The sequence below is a fragment of the Lissotriton helveticus genome, chromosome 1_1, assembly GCF_964261635.1.
Source record: "Lissotriton helveticus chromosome 1_1, aLisHel1.1, whole genome shotgun sequence".
In the NCBI taxonomy this organism is placed as follows: Eukaryota; Metazoa; Chordata; class Amphibia; order Caudata; family Salamandridae; genus Lissotriton; species Lissotriton helveticus.
Genome location: NC_136057.1, coordinates 995,720,021 through 995,741,064, shown reverse-complemented (window position 1 = coordinate 995,741,064; position 21,044 = coordinate 995,720,021). Strand labels below are relative to the sequence as shown.

Below are 21,044 nucleotides of genomic sequence, written 5' to 3'. Positions count from 1 at the left end.
TACAAATTAATCAAGCATCTATAAAAACGCAAAAGTTAAAAGAAAAACCACGTTCTGACATTGTCGCAGTTGCTTAATACCAAAAATGCAATTTAAACCATAATATATGGATCCTTCCTAAGATTCAGCTCAGAGAATTTAAGAAGTGTCATTTTATTTTCATTACAGCGCGAAAGCCTGTGTTTGAGGATATCAATCTACCAAGATAAAATATGCATGAAGCTTAATATCTTAACGTGGCAAATAATGTCTACAGCTAGAGGGAATAAAGACCATAATGCAATCATTCAGTTTCCTGTGTTTGATTTTGTTGAGATATTGATTTTTAAGTGTATCTCTTAGGAGCAACAACACACTGTAAAACCTATTTTCTCTGCAGCAATTTTGCATAAAATGCTTATCACCTCACAGCCCCAAAACAAGCATTGGCTATGCCAATGTCTGGCTTTTAAATGAAAAGGCCTCCTCAGTTAATGAAGGGTTTCGACATTCAATAAGCCATCAAACATGTAATCTGTTGCTCAAGTTAGCACTCATGTCCATTGATCCATCCACTGACTCCAACTTACATTCATCCACTTACACAGCCACCGTAAACTCTGAGTACTCAACAGCATATGAAAGATACATTATAAGAATACAAGTACAGAAAGAAAATATTATGCCCCCAAAACATGGAAGGTACATGCTTGCAATACCAAATAAAACTAAACATAGCAGTATGTGACCGTCCTGCAATGGTATAGTACATGGTGTTTCGGTGTTTTGAAATATCAGCATGGATGCTATTTTTTTTGTAAACAATTTGTTACTGTAGGAATGTGGGGTTTTGTTGCAGTAACCTCCGACCTTTTTGCCAGAATTCTGCAGCACTTTAACTGAGTGTGCACAGGGTCCATGCCAATCAGTTTCCCAGTGCCTATGTTCTTTCCCTAAACTGTACTATTGTTTCCACAATTGGCGCACCTCTGGCCCACATATAAGTCCCTGGGGTACAAAGGGCCTTGTGAATAGAGAGAATCCCTTAGGGCTGCAGCATGTATTGTGCCACCCTGAAGGACCCCACGAATAACACATACCCACTGCCATTGCATGCTTTGTGTTGTGGTGTAACTAAACTACAAGGCATAGGTAAGTCACCCCTCTGGCAGGCCTTGCAGTCCTAAGGCAGGGTGCACTATACCACAGGTGAGGGCATAACTGCATGAGTAATATGCCCCTACTGTGTCTTTGACCATTCTGGGACACTGTAAGTGCAGTGCAGCCATTATGGACACATGGGCTGGGAGTTTTTCATCAGCTCCATGATGCCTTTACTGAAGGCTGAGAAGTCTGGTATAAGACTTCGCAGCATAATAAACCCACACTGATGCCAGTTATGGATTTATTATAAAATGCCCTCAGAGGGCATCTCAGAGATGCCCCCTGAAAAACGTCCTACTTCTAGTGAATTGGCTGACCGATCCTTGCCAGCCAGAAACCACCAGACAGGTTTCGGACCACACGTGAGAGCCTATGTGCTCTAGGAGGTCAAAAACAAAGCCTTCTCTGGGCAGTGGTGCATCACACCTCCCCCTTGCATGGACAGCAGCATTTGGCAATGAGCCTCAAAAGGCTCCCAGTTTATTTTATGCTGATTTGGGCAGCTCAAACTAGTCCCAGCACCACTTTTTGGTGGCAGGACAGGTGGGAAAATTAGGATGCAGAGTAGGAGTGTTCACCTTGGCCTGGCACACCCCTAGGGTGGTCAGGAGCTGAGGTGAACCCCTCGCTTGAGGAGTCTCCATCTTGATTTGGAAAATTAGTCCCAATAGGAATAGGGATGTGCCCCTCTCCACAAAGGGAGGGGCACCCAAATGGTGTAGTCACCCTAAGAGGACAGTAGCCATTGGGTACTGCCCCCAACCTCAGTAACGTCCTTAAATTTAGTATTTAAGGGCTCCTTTGAACCTTGTTCCTCAGATTCGATGACCTATGAAGAAGGATCGAAGCGTCATGCAGCAGTGGAGAAGACGACGACGACTGACTTGGCCCCAGCCCTACTGGCCTGTCTCCTCTTCCAGCGACCCTGTTTCAAGAAACTGGCATGGCCTGCAGCCAGTTTCCAAAAACCCCGGGGACCTGTGCGGTCTTCAACAAAGACTCTTGTCTCCTGTGGACACTGGATTTGTCCAGCAAAGAAACCAACACAAGGACTCCGGATCTGGGCTGCTCCGCGATACTTGCACCTTTCTGCTCCCAACGCCCCCGGCCCGAGTCTTGGTGTCCAACAGACCCAGCCTGTGTCCCTAAACCTGTAACCGGTGCCTCTTCGAGGTGCCCCCAGCCTCCATTGGATAACATTGGGCCCAGTGACCTCGGCACCCAGCCGCCCCAGTGCCACTGGTGGTGCAGTACCTACCTTGGTCTGACCCTTGCCCAGTGTTGACCAAAACCCCTGGAGACTGTATTTCAAACCCGTTTACTTACTTGTACGTTACTCACCTGTCTTTTTCCCATTGGATTGCATTGGTCTCTCATTGTACTGTTCTAAGTGTGATCCTGATTACAAAGTATCTTTTGCTGTACTGAAAGGCATTTCATGCACATGTAAAGTACTGGTTGGTGCTATACCAACCTACTGCCAGTAATTTGAAAGTATTGCATAAAAGTCTACTTACCAGCAACTGAGTTCAACTTGATTCCTAGAAGTAAAAGTAACTCAAGTAATATTTTTTTACAAACATTGGCAAGTAGTCTGTCATTGAGTGTGTGTTCCAACCTTGTATGGGTATGTACAGCCAACATCCGATGAGGTTGGGCAATTGCCTCGGGCTGAATGTTATCATGGATGCAAATGGAGTGCTCCAGCCATTTACTTTACTGCCCTGTGAGTGGCAGCATTTCTATTCACTGAAAAAATAAAAAGGGAGGCAGGGGAATTTTCACAGGCTTTGAAAATGAGAAGTACAATATTACCTTCCATCTTTTATGCTTTTCTAGATTTTTCCCATTGTTTCCGGATTCTTTTTTTTGGATACAGCGAATATTCCACTGCAGAAATAACTGACATTTTGCTGAGTACCTATAAATCGTTACATTCTGCACTTCAAATGTTAACCAGTGCAAAATAATCTTTACGCAAACAACTTTGCTTTTACAAAGGAATGCACACTAGTGAAAACATACTTCGGTTAATAATGAGCACAGATCTAACTTCTAAAAACCACAGCATTTATCAGTATGGAAAATTTCATCCCTAACATGGACAAAATATAAAATAAACTTCCCTTCAAACCTATTATCGTTGACATACTCAATTGGATAATGTCAAGAATCTCCCAATTTGCTACACTGCACGTTAATGAATGGGTTAAAAAGGTACTGAGATGCTCCAGACATTTCCTAATTTGCTCGATGTCAAACCTGTGTGAATTGGGACCCAATTATTGGTGGCGGTTGCAAAAAAACACCCAGCTTGCACCACAGATGCGATCAGTTTTGCCTAAGTGCTCCCGACAACTTGCCACTTCATTCTGGTTGCTAAGTTCAGGATCATGTGGGATAAGTTGGTGACGAAAGGTTGTAAGGTAAGACTTTTGCTTCACCCAAAGGTTTCGGAGCATACTAGAAAACTTAGCAATTCTTAACATCTCAATGGAAGCGCCTTTCTGCTGCACCTAACACATTGCAATTATAATTAGTATCTTTCCTAAAATTAGAACAGTAAGGGCCAGATGTAGGTAGTGAATTACCGATCGCAAACACCAAAATTTGCAGAATTTCCACGTTAGCGATCTCTAAAACCTCATGAGGCAGAAACACCGAATCGCAAAATAAAGAATCACTAAAAACAATGGAATGAACCTAACGATTCCTTATTTAGTGAATATGCCACACCAACTCACTATTTAGAGAATCGCAAAATAAGAAATCGCTAAATAAATTCGCAGAACAATGTACCTAAAATCGCCAATACCGATTCCATTAAAAATCGCTAAATAAGAGTCGCAAATTACCATTAACTCAAAGCAGGTGGTACCCAGGTGCCCAGCATATAAACAGCCCCAGAATGCATCTGCGTGAACACAATGGCGGCCTCTATGTCATTGCAAGGCGGATACAGATACAAGCTGCAGCTCAAAGGATCAGGAGACTACAGGAACGTGTATACAGACTACGCATCTCACTATTCCAACTCACAGAGGCAGAAATCCATGAGAGGTACAGGCTTCACCAAACCACCATCCTGGACCTGATACATGACCTGCACCCACTCCTGGAGCACCAGACACCAAGGGCGCATGCAATACCTCCACATGTGCAGGTCCTCTGTTGCCTGCACCTACTAGCATCCGGCAGTTACCAGGGAGTAATAGCTGTGGCTGGTGGTGTTTCACAGAGTAGCCTGTCGCACTTCTTCAACAAATTCCTGGATGCCATGATGCAAAGGATGCACCACTATATCCGGTTCCCCAGCACACAGGCGGAACTGCACAAGACAAAGATGGACTTTTCTCAGAAGGCCCAGTTCCAACAAGTAATAGGATGCATTGACGGGACACACATACCAATCTGTCCCCCCTCTGCTACTGAGTACATCTACCATAACCGAAAATCAAAACATTCAATCAACGGACAGGTCATATGTGATGCGTCCCACATCATTACTGACATTGTTGCGAAATTTCCAGGGAGCACGCAGGATTCCTACATCTTCAGGAACAGTGGGATCTATGCCCGTTTAGCTGGGGGTGAATTTGGAGATGGATACCTGCTAGGTAAATAAATGTGACACACCCTGATGTCTACCTTTGATGTATCTATTGCTGACTGCAAATAATCTTTTTACTTTAACACCTAGGTGATAGCACATATGCGGTGCGAGCATTTATCCTGACTCCATACCTCAACCCATCTACCCCAAGTGAAAGGCAATTCAATGTTGCACATAAATCAACGCGGAATGTGGTGGAGCGTACATTCAGACTCCTCAAAAGCAGGTTCCGTTGCCTCCACAAAAGTGGAGGTGCACGGCAGTACCGCCCTCTGACCTGCTGCTGCAAAATAATAGCAACATGTGCCATGCTGCATAACCTGGCTACGAGGAAAAGAACACCAGTGGAACTCAATGAATCGGAGGATGAGGGAGAGGATTGTCCACAGCCACAGCACAGCGCAGCAGGTGTCGCAGCAGCACCAGATGGGAGACATAGACGGGCTGAGATCACACACAACTAGCTCTGAGTAAGTAATGAGACAAAGCGAGTAACTGCAATAGCGTAACGGTGTTTCATTGACCTTAAGTCAGGCAATAGGACAGCACACCGCCACACCATGATGGCCTCACAGTGCCTCAACAACCCCAACATGGCATAGATACTCCCCATGCAATGTTCACAATCCCATCATTATGTCAAATGGTTTACTTCAGCCATCTACCAATGCCAGTGGATGCCTGGTTTTATTTTCTGCGCCTGCGTGCAGCATAGCTGCGTTCACTAGGCACATTGTCCTCCCTAATGGTCTGTCCTGCGGCTGGCCCGTGTCTTCCACTGCGCCTCTTGGACTCCTATAATGGGGGAGTGATACTACTGCGGCTTGTTGCCGCCTCACTTTCACCCCCATCCCCGATCCTGTGGCAGCGATTTGCGTGATCTGCAGCACCTCCAGGGCACTGGTGACTGTGACCAATCCCCTTGTGACGTCATGGCTGCACTTGGCCATCTCCAGCTGCAGGGCCACCGAGCTCCTGCTGAGGACATGGGTGGCATTGCACAGCCGGTTCACAGCCTTCGTGTACCCATCCAATCTCTGTCTGTCCCTGCGCCTTGCCCCACGTTCACTTTCTATCTTGCTGCATAACAGCCTAGCAGCCTCTGACATGTCCCGCATGCCCTCAGCCACGGTGTTGTTGAGGCAGTATATGGCCTCCTTCATGTCGCGCATGTGTTTGTTGTTGGTCACCATCTGGCGTTGCATTGCCCTCATTGTTTTGCCTTGCAGGCGCTGCACTTTAAGCATCCTTCCCTCCAGACCTGCAAAGACACTGGACTCCTCTACCTCAGGGCTGTGCCCTTGGTCGGCGTCTTCAGGCACCTGCGTTGCCAAGCTCCATGGGGGACTGTGTTCCTGCTGTGCGTCCATCCTCATCCTGCGGGGTCTGTTGGGCTTCCATGCTCTCCTCCTCTGAGCCCTCCACCTCCTGGAGGCTAGCCACTGTATGCCTCCTGGCTCTTGGTGGTGGTGGTGGTGGTGTAGGTGATGGTGGTGTTGGGGATGGTAGTGGATGTGATGGTGGTGTGACCTCAGCAGGTGAAGGACATTCTCCTCCAGTGTGTTGGCCTCCCTGGGTGCCTCTTCTGTCTCCCCTCCTGCAGCCTGGCGCGATGGCTCGCCTGTGGATACAGAATGTCCATTTACTTACTTGTCTAGCAGCATTTGCCTTACAATAAATTTAATGACTGCCAATCTAACTGTCTGTTCCCCGCTTGCTTATCTACTGATGTGTGTGACATGCATTTGGGTTTGGTGGACTGACTGCTATGCTATTAGTTGCTTGGGACTACATCTCCCATGATGCATTGCTGAATATTTGCAAAGCATGGACTGGAGTGGGATTCTTGCAGGGTAATTGGGGATTGGGGTTAGGGAGGGGGGCACAGCATGCTGTGCATGCACCTTACCTTGTCTGTTGGCTCCTGTGGCGGAACTGTCCACATCTCCAATGCCACTGACGCTCTCCGGCTGGAGGGTGGACTCCACCATTTGTTCCAAGGGAGTCGGTGCAGGCGCTGTTGATGTCCCCCACCTGTCTTTCTGGCTTGTTTGAGCCTGACAGTCACCCTCTCCTTGCACGTTTGCGGAGATCGTACCAGCACTTCTTAAGTTCCTCTATCGAACGCTGGGTGACGCCAATGACATTTATTTTCTACTGGATCACAGGCCATATTTTCCTTTTTTGCAATTCGGGAACGTGCAGTGATTTTTTCCCAAACAGCTGGTCGTGATCCTTCACCACCTCCTCAATAAGTACCTCCAACTCCCTCTCACTGAACTTATGTTTTCTCTTCCTCTCTCCGGCATTCTTTCCCTTCTCCTGTGTGTCCATGGCATTTTTTGGTGTGTCAGCAAGGTGGTTGCTGTGCACCTCCTGGGGTTTTTGCTTCTGCTCCCTGCCTCTCCCACAGCTTCAGGATCAGTGTAACTGCATGTGTGTGGCCACTTCCTGGTTGTGAGGTAATCAGGAAGCACAGAATTGGCTGATTCACAGATTTGCAATTTTTTGAAATACCGGATTCGCTATATAACGAATCAGTAATAAGGAATCGTTAATGCCGAATCGGTAATAAGGATTCGGTATATATTTGAGCGGATATAACCGAATCGCTATCTTTTACCGATTCTTTTAGCTACATCGGGAATTGCAAGTTCTTAATAGCGATTCGGTAAAAAACGCTATTAAGAACTCGCAATTTGGGTTTTACCTGCATCTGGCCCTAAGTGATTTACCCGAAAAACATTTAACACAGAGGGGGTGAATAAGCAAGCAGATCATACAGCCTGCACCTGACAGAATAACTGCTTCTCAGCAATTTTCTGGAAAAAACCATCTTCTCTGTTGACATAATATATACAGCCATTTATACAGTGGACTTGCACCACACTCTATTGACCTTCCATAGCACCTACCTGCAGAACTTAAAGTTAAAATCTGAGGCATCAAATGGAAAAGTATTTAATACAGTCAAGACAACTCGGGGATGGGTCCCACAAAACAGGAGACCAATACTCTCCCCAGTTTGGAAACTCCAAAACACACCTGCTCAGAGTAAAACAAAACTCACTTTCTAGTCTTCCTCACATTAAATGTACAGGGCAATGAAGTAATAAAACATCTTCCAATGTGTTGGACTTAATTCATTTGTCCAGTTGCAAGCTCCCCCTTTGCCATACAATGAGCAAATTGTGAAGGTAATCAAATGTCACACTGTTCTGCACATTCGCACACCCATCAAAGGCACTTCAACGATATATCAAAAATAAGTAATAATTTACCTCTACTCATGCACAGGTCCCTATGTATATGCTAAGGGGTATCACAGATTCAATAAATAATTCCCCCTCAATTAATAATCTATTAAAATGAATTTACGGAGACCCATCTCTCTTGCCTTATCACAAGTGAATGGGGGAGGATGTCCCCTTTAACTACAGAAGAAAAGAGTATAAAGTCCCTACTACAAAAATCAACAAATTACCACGACCTACTGGCAAAGTAATTTAAGAAAATTACTAGGCATACAAGGCTGTCACGCAACCTTCTTTCTTAAGATAGCCATTTGACTCCTTGCCGAGTGATATACAGTATCCTGCAGTGATATGGCACAGGCATGAAAATATTACTGGAGACAGGAAAAACGTTCCAGTCTGTGAGGCCACTTTGTTCAATCTTCCTCATGGGTTTCTGACTGTGTTTCACTAAAGAGCAAAGAAGTCCATTGCTCGGTACCTTCACCGTTGCCACTCCACTGTGGAGGAGTTGCTGGGGGCACAGAGAAACTAGATGGCACACTAATGTAGGTTTGGCTTGGAGTGTTGCCTACCAAGGGTGAACTTGGCTGATCCTAGGTCCCTATCCTTGAAGAAGCACCAGGTCCGATGCCTGGTGCCTCCGCATGAGAGGAGGCCTGAAGGTCAGGAGGAGTAGACGTGGTTCGTACGTATGGCAGGATATGTTTGATGCTGAGGTATTTATCAGTAAAGTTTCAGGAAAAGCTTGGGTCGTCAGTTACCAGAAGAAGCCAGGCCAGTCACTTACCAGAAGAATCAAGGAGCTGTAGAGAAAGGTACTGAGCCAGGACTCATGATAACAGAAAGCTAATTGGCTGTCTGGGTGCCAGGTCTTCCTTTGGGGTGGTAGGAGCAAGGTGAGGCATCCAGCCTTTCAGAATCTTTTTTTTTATATAACAAACTTTTAGCCTTTGAGAATCTAAAGGCAGCCCTCAGCTAGCGGCAGTTTGCCCAGGACTCTTCATCTCGGCTGGGAGCTCAGGTAAGATCTAATCTTGTGGAGACAGTGAGGTTGATATCTAGGCCTCTGCATGTCCTCTGTACTTGGTGAGCCTCTGGAGTTCATGCCTTAAAAAACTATTATTATAGCAAAGGGTCTTCCTTGCCACACACTGCTGGAATGCTGCTTGTGCAACATAGTGATATCTGCAGTCATGTTTCTATGTGCAGAGGTATACTAGATGAGTTTATGGTTCATAATTTGATTGTGCTCTGGGGCTAACCTAATAGAAAGGGGAATCCGCTCAACTCTGCAGAATCGATTGGACAAGTATGCAGTCTCAAAATACATAGGCAAGAACATCTGCTATCCCCTGGGACCATACTGCCAAATCCAAATTAAGACTGTTCCAACCTTGAAAGAACTTTTACTGTTAATGGAAGAATCAAGATGGACAGTCGCTCACAAAAGTGACACAGCGGTGATACACATTAACTTCATCTGCTTGGAAAAGGCCTCAGAGAGTGTAGGGAAGGTGGTAAAATGGTCCTTGGACAGCCACTAGACATTAAAGCCCTGAAGAAAGACATTAAATCATTGAATATGAAAGCTCAACACATGGCAATGAGGTCGGAAGCAGCAGAAGGGCAATCATGCAGAAATCATTTCTGCAGTGTAGGTGTGCCTGAATAAGTGGGAGGAAAAGTGTTGAATTATTTATTGAAACTCTCATCATAGCTATGCCAAAGTCTCAATGGTTTTAGACCTTTGTATGTGGAAAGAGGTCACTGGGCTCCAGTGCCACCACAGAGTCAGGGCCTCAACCCAAAATGATAATAGGCTGACCACTCAATTTAAGGGACAGGGATGTTGTGTGGCAAGCGACTAGAAAGACTGGTCCTTACAGATGGTTTAATACAAATATCCTTTCTTTTTCAGAAAAATATACTAACTTCTTAACTCGGATCACCATGCGCTGCAAATATGGACTCCTCGCTGCCAGTGTGACCTTTTCTACCATCTTCCTTGTTGATTTAACGGATATCTATACACCATTTGTAAATCCTTGCACTTCATTTTAAGCAATTTATTTAAATGAACAATTAATAACCTTTTTTTAATTTGTAACCTTTTTTAAACACCAATCAACATATCATACACAAAACGAACAAGGAAAATAAGAATTCACAAGTAAAGAATTGGGGAAAGAGAAGAATAGATTTATGGATGAAAACATTGGAGGAATAATTATAGAACTCTAATTAAAAGAGACACTTGTGAAGAGATGGTTTATAGAGTGCCATTCTAGAGGAAAGATACATTAAAAACAGACTGCACAGTACAGATCGGTACAATGACTTTTGTCCAAAAATGATGGCTTGTACAATATGTCCAAGTTATAGTCAAGATGTAAAGGGGCAAGAAAAAGTACATATTCAAGGAAAGATATACTAACTACCAATTAAAAAGACAATCTCTAAATTCTTTCTGACGAAAGTAACAATTACTAAGTACTTCTGGAAAATTTAGCCAACCTTCAATCCACAGAAAAGTACAGAAGCCAGAAAAGGCAGATCATATGTATGCCTAAATAAATACCTACTTTACAACGGAACAACAAACTTGGAAACTACTAAGACGAGTAGTAGAAAAACTGTATCAATAGGCACTATTTTACACATACAAACTTAATTAGTCCATTAAAAGAAAGAAGACAGCTTGACTGCTTATTTACTAGGTTCTCTCATGTCAGCTAGAAGAAAAGAACAATCAAAGATTTAAAACAGTTCAAGTTGAAAGAAATTGCAAGCCACATCTGTATGAGCATCCACAAGTTTGCCATCTAGGGTTCAATTCCTATAATGTGTCAGGTGGATCTTCTACACACTAGCCATAAAAATAAAAAAGGGGAAAACTTTCCCAGCAGAAGAAACATAAAATCATTAAAACTCTATTACATAACTTAACCATGGATATCACTCAATTGTGCAGACCCCATCATAAATAATTCACCAGACAAATTGGGTTTCATGCCCCGTAGATGCCCTAGGCTTCATCTGAAATGGCGTACTACATCTTAATTGGGATAGGCGGAAGAAGACGCAGTATTAATATCACAGGATGCCTGTGTGGCACTTGATAGTATTGAATGGCCATAGTTGTTAGCAGTGCTGGAAAGGTTTGGGCTCGGCCTGAAGTTTTGTGTCTGGGTTTGGCTACTGTATACCAACCCGCTGGCCAGGGTACAAATGAATGGGGTGGTGTTGAGGCTGATTGCTCTGCATGAGGGCAAGAGACGGGGATGCTGGCTCTCTCCTATGCTCTTCGCCATAGTGTTAGAGCTCCTGGCGGCATAAGTTAGGGGTGACACACTGATACGAGGAATATCCAGGGGAATAGTTGGGAGGAGAAGAGATCATTGTACGCTGATGACATATTATTATATGCCACAAACCCCCGGTCCTCGATTAATCGTAAACTACACATATTCAAACTGTTCAGCAGTTATTCTGGCTATCAAATAAATTGGGACAAGTACCTTCTATTTGTGTTGACCGGGGACACACCAACCCTGCCGTTCAGTGGGAAAGCCCTACTGATTAAGTACAAGTTTAAATACCTGGGTTTAATGATCTCCAAGTCAGATAAGGAGTTCCCGGATGACAACTTATAGCCACAATTACATGGGTTGCGCAGGGATGTGTTTCACTGGAGGAAACTGCCACTGTCATTAATAGGAAGAGCAGCCCTGTTTAAAATGATGGCATTGCCACATTTCTTATATATCCTCCGGAATACCCCTTTTAAGATACCAACAGATTTTTTCTGAAGATTGAAGATGAAATAATTAAATTCAATGATCTGTGGGACGGGGGAAGCTCCAGGATAGCCCTACACAAGTTGCAGAGGGGAGTATTTCAGGGAGGGTTGGCAATTCAGATATAAGGTAATATTACTGGGCTGCGCAGTTGATCATGGTTAATGCCTGGGCATTTGCAGGACAAGAGGAACCTGCTTACAGAGTCGATCACCATGCAGTGGGACGGGAAGGATACTCTTCGGCATTATATTGTAGAAAAGGAGGAAAACTACTTCCTTCACACACACAAACAGTAGTGCATATATGGAGGGAAGTAACAAAATTCCTGGTCTGGAAAGGGAAACTAACCAAAAGGACTCCCTTGTGGGACAGTGATCTCCTAAGGGAGGTTGGCGAACTGATTGGTTTCTGTCCATGGGGGCTACTTGGGGGATGTTTGGAGAGGGCAAACTTAGGAGATGTTTGGAGAGGACAAACGGTTGTTGAATTAGCGGACTTATGGGCAGAGTACCAGATGCCTGATTAGGAACAGTTCCAATATTTGCTTCTGAAACATGCATTGCGAACCCACATCCAGATGGGTGAACAAATACCAGAATATACACCACTTGAAGAGAGGGTAACATTAGATCCAATAACGGATAAGGCCATTTCCCTAATCTATAGAAAGATCAGCCCAGACCAGACCCCTCAGAGCTCTCCGAGAGGCATGGGAGGCAGAGTTAGGCATACTGGAGGATGACGATTGGACAGAGGCAATTGGGAGTTCCCAGGAGGTGGCTATAAGAGCAGTTTCATCTTATACAACTTCGTATTTTGCACAGATCCTATACCTCGAGGGCGTTGAATGGGCCACAGTGCTACAGCACAAGGGGCTGCGGACAGGTGGGAACTTTCTTTCATACATTGTGGACCTGCCCCCAAATCCAGCAATCCTGGAATGGGATTGCACAAGTCATGTCTGAGGTGGTGGGTCAGGAGGTCAGACTGGAAGCTCAATGGCATATACTGTGTGTGACAGGGGATGGTCCGTGGCTGAAATACACACGGATATGGCTCATGGTAGCGGACATAGTGGCAAAAAGAAATATTGCAAGGGCATGGAGTGCGATTCAACCTCCGAGGGTTACAAAGTGGAAGGCAGACCTCGACTGGTACTGTGGAGCTGAAAAAGTAGTATATCACGGACGTGGATGTCCGAGGAGGTGGGGCAAGATACAGGGTCGATGGGTAGAGTATAGAGGGACCTGACAAGTTAAAATGGTAGATGATGGGACGCGGCCAAGATGGCGGACTAGTCGGAAGTGTTTCCAGGAGGCTCCCTGTTTTAGGCTCCTTCCCCCAACTAAACTCAGCATAGGTGCCCCCAAATATATAGGGTTTTTAGGCCCCTGTATGAGAGGGAGAGGAGCGCTTGAGAGGAGTGGGGGACTTCGAGGAGTCCATAGCCGGCACAGCTGAAATCGAGCCCGGGGCTGGGGGGGGCCGCCCCGCAGGCTTCCAGCGCCGGGGGAAGTGGCCCGGGTCCACCCTACATGAAGACCTGAGGTGAGGATAGAGCAGTTGCACACGGCCACAACCCTACGCTGTGACACCCGAGGCCGGGGACTTGGCCTAACATCGTAAAATGGCGCCGGGGGCGTGAGGGCGGATTGGCGGCCAGGCCCAGTAACGACGCGATACAACACCGGTGGGGGGCTTGCAGGCTCCCACCGCCTGGTTAACCCTCAGCACCCTGCGGTGGAAGTCCAGCAAGCGCGGGACGGGATCGAGAGCCCGGGCCCCGGGCAGTCACAAGTTGAGGGCCGCTAGGGGAAGAAAGGACCCACCGAGGCAGGGCCGCGCAGGCGGCCCCATGACATCGGCAGCTGCGACATTCAGGGCCCCACAGCTTCACTCCCGGTTTGGCGGGAGCGGCCGGGAGTGCAACGCCATTGAAGTAAGCTGTGACTGTAGCGAGTCTGCAAGAGGAGTCTCCCTGAGGACGGGCGGGCGCTCGCAGCTAGGCCCCAGGACCAGAGGACGGGGGAGCCAACGGGGGCCAGCAGTTCAGCAGCTGCATGAGCAGTTCTCCTACTCGGCGCGGGCGCGTGTAAGGAAGGGGCCCGAGGTGAGGCGTGCCACTTTTCACGGGGCCACACAACGAGAGATCACCGTTCGGAGCGGTAGGAGGGGGCTAGAGCCACCTTCACTACAGCGCCAGCCACCCGGAATTCTCACACTAGAGGGGCACGCGAGGGAAGTGCCCTGCACAGGAGTCAGAAGACGGTGCCCGCGCAAGAGTGGGAGCCTTAACTCTCAGGTGGGAATTTCCTGCAACCACTGGGTGCCCGTTGACAGCCTTCAAGCACGCTCTGCAGCATTCTTTGGGGTTTCCGCTGAGCCCAGGATCACGGCAGGAAGCACAACAGATTGGAGCCGAGTGCCTGCTGCAGGGGGTGGAGAAACAATCATGGCCACGACGCGTAAAAAGGACGAACGCACCCTGACTGACATGCTTATCAAGGGACCCGCCAAAGGAAACAAAGACCCTCCCGTCCATATCCCCGTCCAAGTCAAAGTCGGACGACGCTGAGGGGGAGGTACCAATCACCCGTACATTCCTGAAGATGCTTTTTAATTCACTTAGGGAGGACTTTCAGACCCTAAAGCAGGAAGTGGCAGGAGAGGTGAGGGAGATCCGGCGTAAGGTGGATAGTCTGGGGGAAAGGGTGTCCGCTCTAGAGGACAATGATCAATCCAGGAGCGCCGGAGTGGAACAACTCCAACAAGAACTGATCTGTCTCAAGGAGCATCAAGTAGACTTGCAAGCCCATGCCGAGGACTTGGAAAATAGATCACGCAGAAACAACATACGGGTCCGGGGGGTTCTAACGTCCGAAGAAGGGGCAGACGTTGCTTCCTATCTCCAAAGCCTTTTTAGAGACATTCTTGGCGCCGGCCAGGAGCTGGACATTCGGATTGACAGGGCGCACAGGGTGGATCGCCAAGGGGGGCCTCTGCTCCCCGCCGGACATCCTTGCCTTTCTGCCTGAATTCCCTTTAAAGGAAAAGATTCTCAGGGAAGCTCGGCTGAAGCAACCTCTACAATACCGTGGTCATACGGTTGCACTCTTCCAAGATCTAGCTGCCATAACCCTACAGAAAAGGAAGGCATTTAGGGAGGTCACATCCTTTCTGAAAGCTAAAGGAGTTGCATATGCCTGGGGTCACCCTTTCAGACTCATTTTCAAGTGGAATGGCAAGCTGCACCAGATGAGGTCCCTCCGGGAGACCTGCGACCTTTTGGGCCTCGTTCACACGGACTCCGAGGGCTCGCCGCCTCGGTCCCAGGAAATCCGCGAAGGCGGGTGGCAGACGGTGCGCCGACGGAGGTCCTCACTTGCGACGAACTTGAAACCGGACTTGGCCACCGTATCGCAGGAACAAAAGGCTGCACTGACGGCGGTGCTCAGGGACACTTCTCCTGTCGCATGAATGAATATTTAGCGGGGGCTATAGTAGCAGTGAAATATAGCTGTTGGGGAGGAAGCGGGGGGCCAATGGTGGTCAAGGTTACACGCATCCACAAGTACCTTTCCACATGTCTGCGAAGTTGGAAGGCGGACATGGGACTTTGATTGAACGTTGGGGACTTTCAGTCGGGGTTAGGGAGGGGGTAGGAGGGGGTAGGAGGGAGGGACGGTGGGCGGGGGGGGGCGTGGGGACTACTTGGCCTGGGACACAGTTTCTGAATTTGGTGCTTTGATGTTGGGGTTAGGGAGGGGGACGGGGGGTTGGGAGTTCAGGTTGGGGGAGAGGGAGGGAGTGGAGGGTGGGCTCCGGTGTGTCTATCTGGGGAAGTGTGTGGGTGGGCCAAAGGCGTTTTTAGCCCCGTTCATCCTCTGGGCGGACCAAGTGTGATTCCAGGATGGCTGATGATGTCTTGAAAATTATCACCCTGAACGTGAAGTGCCTCAACAACCCTATTAAAAGGAGGGCAGTCCTATCACTCTTAGAGAATTCGGGTGCCTCGATTTGTCTGTTGCAAGAAACACATTTGCTCTCCAAGGACTGGCACCGTATACGATCTAGGGTTTTTCCCTCAGCAGTACTTTTCTTCCACTGCAGAGAAGAAAGCGGGGGTCGCGCTTCTCTTTGCCAGACATTTTAAAGGACAGGTAGGTGACAAGGTGGCTGAAATAAAGGGCAGGTTTTTGGCGTTCAGGGTTCAGGTCGGGGGCAGGTTACTGGTCCTGGGATCATTATACACTCCCAACACTAAACAAGAAATGTTTCTTAAAGGGGCGCTGGAGGATGTCTTGGCGGCTCAATTGAGATACACACTGGTGGAGGGAGATCTTAATCTGGTAATGGACCAGGGTAAGGATCGGTCAGGCCACCGTTTTGGCGCCGCGGGGGCAATCTCATTAGAGGGGAGGCAATGGCTGACCAGCAGGGGCTTCCTGGACCTTTGGCGGGAGGCTCATCCCAATTCCACGGGGTACACATTCTTCTCCCATGTGCATCGCACTTATGCTAGATTGGATCATTTTCTGGGTACATCCGACCTGGCCGCATCCGTCACAGACATTGATATCACCCCAGTCGCCCTTTCCGACGACTACACGGTCACACTTCAGTTGTCAATCCCTCGCACGATAGCAAAAAGAGGCAGGTGGCATCTTCGCGAGACAATGCTGCAGCGCAAAGGGGTCACACAACAAATACAGAACGGCATTTTGGAATACTTGAGCCTGAATGACACCGGAGAGGTCCCAGTGGGGGCGGTCTGGGGGGCACTTAAGGCGGTGGTGCGTGGAGATCTCATCGCCATTGCCGCTGCAGAGGCTAAGGAGCGTAAGGACAGGAGATAGGCTTTGACGGTGGAGGTGTTAGAATTGGAACAGGTTCATAGTCAGACCGGGGCCCCTAGGATCTGGCGACAACTAAAGGCGGCTAGGGCACAGCTCGCATGCCTTGACATTGATCGAGCAGAATATGCAGCCCTATGCTTAAAACATACATACTATGTGGGGGGGGGGGGAAGAGGACGGGGCGACTGCTAGCCAGTATGCTTAGGGCAAGGGTCCAACGATCTTATTTAAGACTCTAAAAATCTCCCACAGAATAGCAGACATCTGGATTATCCAGCATCCGCAAAAAATAAAAAGCAGGTTTGCACTAATAGAATCCATATACTTTAGGCACTGTTAATAAATAGTATTGCAAGAAACAATTCAAATATTTACAAAAGAAAACAATGTGCATCAAGGTCTGAACAGAGGTTTCATCAAAAGAGCAGGCCGATATTGTTTAAGAGTCATATTTACTTGAGTGAAAACAAAGATGACTTCTTATACTACCCAAGCAAATCTGGTCAATAGTGGTCTTTCCCAGGAGGGATTGACCAAGGTCAAATAGGACTCTGTGCCAGCAGTTGTTTATTTTTTCAATTCTTTCTTCTCTCTATTCACATTTGCAAAAGTGATATACATCTTTTTCACCATTTGCCTTTCACCCACGGTAATCTGTCGGAAAACGCATACAGTTCAGTTCTGGCGCCCGCAAACCACTTAATGTGTCTGAGCTAATGAAGAGTTATGACCCAGATCACACACAAGTCGATCTGAAATGATCTCCCTATAAAAGGAGTTGTGTTTGTTTGCTCATATGGAAATCCACAAAAGCACTGGTGCTAACTTTATATAATCTTCTGCATAAGCAAAGCCTAATTCTTCATAAAGGTAGTAATGAAGGCGGCCTAATAAACACACGCAAAAGCGGTTTTCTTCCAACTGTAGCTGTTTAACATCACAGTATCCCTAAACAGCAGCTCTATAGGTCAAAATAGATAGACACATCCATCTATATATTTCTAAAAGGACTCACATACGTTTATTCCCAAAGCTCAATGCAAAATTAAACAAGACTCCAAGTGAATGATTGAACCTAAGGCACCTATTCGAGAGACAAGGGGACCAGACATTGAATGGGTCAAATATGACCCTAGTTATGGAAAATGGTTGATCCCTATACACTTGCCCTTGATGCAAATTGACCTTCTTTTACATGATTTTGAGCCACACACGTTTAATGGGTATAAGAAAAATGTGTTTAAATGAGCCGGTTATCCATGAATTTGACAAAATTATCCATAAGTTCCTTCAAGACATTAGGAGTTTATAACAATAAAACAACGTCATGCGCATAAAGTAAGGAGGGGGCAGAGCCAAACTCGTGCATATTCTTCCCTGTTGAAAGCAGGAAGGCATTTAAACCATTCACATATAAAATAAACAAAATAGGGACCAAGGCATAGAGCACACCCTTCTCCAGTCCAAAAGGCTCAGTACACTTACCCTCTATACCATACCATACTGATGCAGAGACCCAAGAATGTAAGGCTCGAAGAAAGCCCCCCAAGTACTTGGCCAAATCCATATTGTAGAGGATACTCCAGAGCTTTGACCAGTAAAGCCTGTATACTTAGTGATAGTTAGTTGTACATTTAAACACTGCTGCTATGTACAAAGTCCTTCCCTGGCGACATATTGAACCACTGTTAAGGTGTTTCAGCTATTGACCCATGCTACTATCCTATGCAAAACTATTTTAACAATAGAATCTAGCAGGAAGATCAGCCTGCAGCAACTGGCATCTTGTCGGTTACCATTTTTAAACACAAGGACGATAAAGTCTGTATGCCAAAATAAAGCGGTCCATGGGGCATTGCGAGATGGACTTAGGATGGTAGCTGGAACTTCATGAAGCTCAAATCTAATATCTAAGGTGAAAAGTGGAAAGAGTTCCGCTGATATGTCCTCTTTACCTGTACCAAGACAGTAAATGGATCTGAAATGCTCCACCCACAAATCAGCATCAAACAGACATGCATGGGTTTTATTTGAGTTAACAATCTTCCAGAACCCCTTTGCAGCATTCTTTTTTCAAGATCTCACTAAGTTTTCCCAGGTTTCTTCTCTAATGGTCAGTATCTACTGCACCCTTGCTTTGGCTGTCTCCGCCTGGGCTCTAGGAGTTCTATTTAAAGCCAAACACTAAACCAGCTAGGCTCAGATTACCTGTTACTTTTAACAGGGAATAAAAGTGATTTTCAGATGTACTGGCCCAATATAACAATAGTGCCTCGTCCACAGCCAATAAAAGAAGCAATTTGCTTATTAAGATCCCTCACGATTTCAGCTAAGCTGCATAAATCGAAATCCAATAGGTTTTTATATCATTTAAGCCACGTGCTATCCATCTTGGAGCGATAGGGCACCATTTGCTCAAGTTCAAAGGGGTCAAAAAGGGTTGGAATAGTACCTGTTTTTGCGTTAAATTCCTCACAATTTTGACAATTAGAAATAATCTATCAATACTATAACTAGAGGTGGGTAGAATGGTTTGTTCTGCCTGCGGAATTGTCAGAATTTTGGCCATTCCGCATTACTCATTAACATAGAGTTCTGGTCAAATTCTGCCAATCACTGCACGGCAGACAGAATTTTTCCCCTGTGAGGCTCCAGAATATGGAGTTGGTGAGTGCCAGTGAGGTTAGGTGACCCCTAGCGCAATTTTCTAATGTGAGGGTTCCGGGGCATTCCAGATTTTTTACTCAAGGGGAAGAAAAATCAACTTGAATGGCCATGTGCTCTTGCACAACAAATTATGCTGTTCACACTGATTTTCAGCGCTGTTCCCACTACTGGTGCTAAATTGCTGAACGAGCTGCATATTTTCCGTCCTTTGGTGGAATTCTGCTGAATCTCGAGGAATTTTTCTTTAACTCCATGGGATTTCGCAGAGTGAAACTCAGCGACTTCCACCCACACTTGCTATAACACATGGCTGGACATTCATGAACATGTGGCTGATGGAAGATAAAACAAAACTAGCCTGGAAATATCTGCTCTTTAGTTAAACCCCATCAAAAATGTATGTTTTGCTGTGAATTTACTGACACGCTGAGAGGGTAAGGGTGCAGCAAGAAAAGTGTAGGGGCTTTGATGTAAAGCGGGAAGTAGCAAATCAGAGAGAGAGCAACAAAACACATGTACTCCCATGGAGCACTCAAAGAAAAAGGAAAAAGTAGTTCCCTGATGCGGGGCGTAAAAGGATACATTTCATCCAATCAAAAGCATGGTAAAGAAGCTATGCTCAAAGAGAGGGAGAATCACAAAAAAAGAAAGGAGAATAATCAAATATGATGGTAAATGAGACTGAAAACAACCCCAGCCAGTGGTAAGCAATAGGCTGAGCTAAAGCTCACTCTAAGTATTGGTATTGTACTTCACAGGTCCTCACCAACAGACTGCTAAAAGCGGTTAGTAGGTGAGACCTAAATGTGAAGGTGAAACTGTATTTTTTGCAAAAGATTCAACATTTCAGAAAATTCAGCACAAACAATATATATCTGGATGACTCCTGTATTTGAATTGTGAAGATTTAGAGAGTGCTATTCTTATTCAGTCTAACTATTCCCAGGAGCCCCTTCACATTTGAAAAGGATACAGCTCAGATCAAGTCTTGTAAGGGCTTGATAGGCAGACAGGTCTTTCATTTCTGTGATGATGTTGTGTGAAAGATTAACCACCTAGAGAGAAAAAGGCACAGCAGTTTAGTGTTTTATAGTCATGGTAAGATTTCTCACATACGGCTTTAGGCCTGGATATCCTAGCATTTCCGGCAGGTCCAACACCTTTGTTTTAAAAAGTGTCTGGCCTTTTCATTTGTTTTGAGCATGAAAAATGCAAAGCGGAGTACAATTATAGCCTCTCCTGCAAGTGATCAATTCCACAAGATAGTCATAGAGTTGAACATTGTCAAGCATTACAGAGTGAAAGTCATTAGCTAGGAGTCACAAACACCTCAAAGGGCTCCATAAAGTATACTGACATTTCTGTACAAATCATTTTTATATTTTACCTTCAAATTTCTGGGAGGCTCAAAATCCAAAAGGGTGCTCAGTTCATTGTAAGAAGCATCGAGCTCAAGCAAGAACGGCATGTGGCCAAGGCAGGACAAGTCTAAAACAGAAAAAAGACAATCATGTTCTTCTTATAAAAAATATGGTAAGAAGTAGCACTAATGACAAAGCCACAAGCACATGTAGGGAAGTTATAAGGATGTGCCTCTGAGTTTTTTTGTCTGTGATGCTCAAAACAAAGAAAACACTCCCTAACGCATATAAGCTACACATCAATAATTGTTGGGACTAGGTATAAAGAGCATATTTGCACTATAATC

General features: G+C 46.1%; 1 protein-coding gene across 1 annotated transcript in view; it reads right to left on the bottom strand.

The window, feature by feature from the left end:
- LRGUK (leucine rich repeats and guanylate kinase domain containing) overlaps nucleotides 1-21,044 on the bottom strand; it is a 336,772-nt gene that overhangs the window by 242,183 nt on the left and 73,545 nt on the right. The window contains exons 4-5 of the mRNA XM_078677476.1: nucleotides 20,724-20,824; nucleotides 20,310-20,391 (exon numbers count right to left, since the gene is read on the bottom strand). Coding sequence (XP_078533602.1) covers nucleotides 20,310-20,391; nucleotides 20,724-20,824 — 183 coding nt within the window. The remainder of the gene's footprint in view (nucleotides 1-20,309; nucleotides 20,392-20,723; nucleotides 20,825-21,044) is intronic.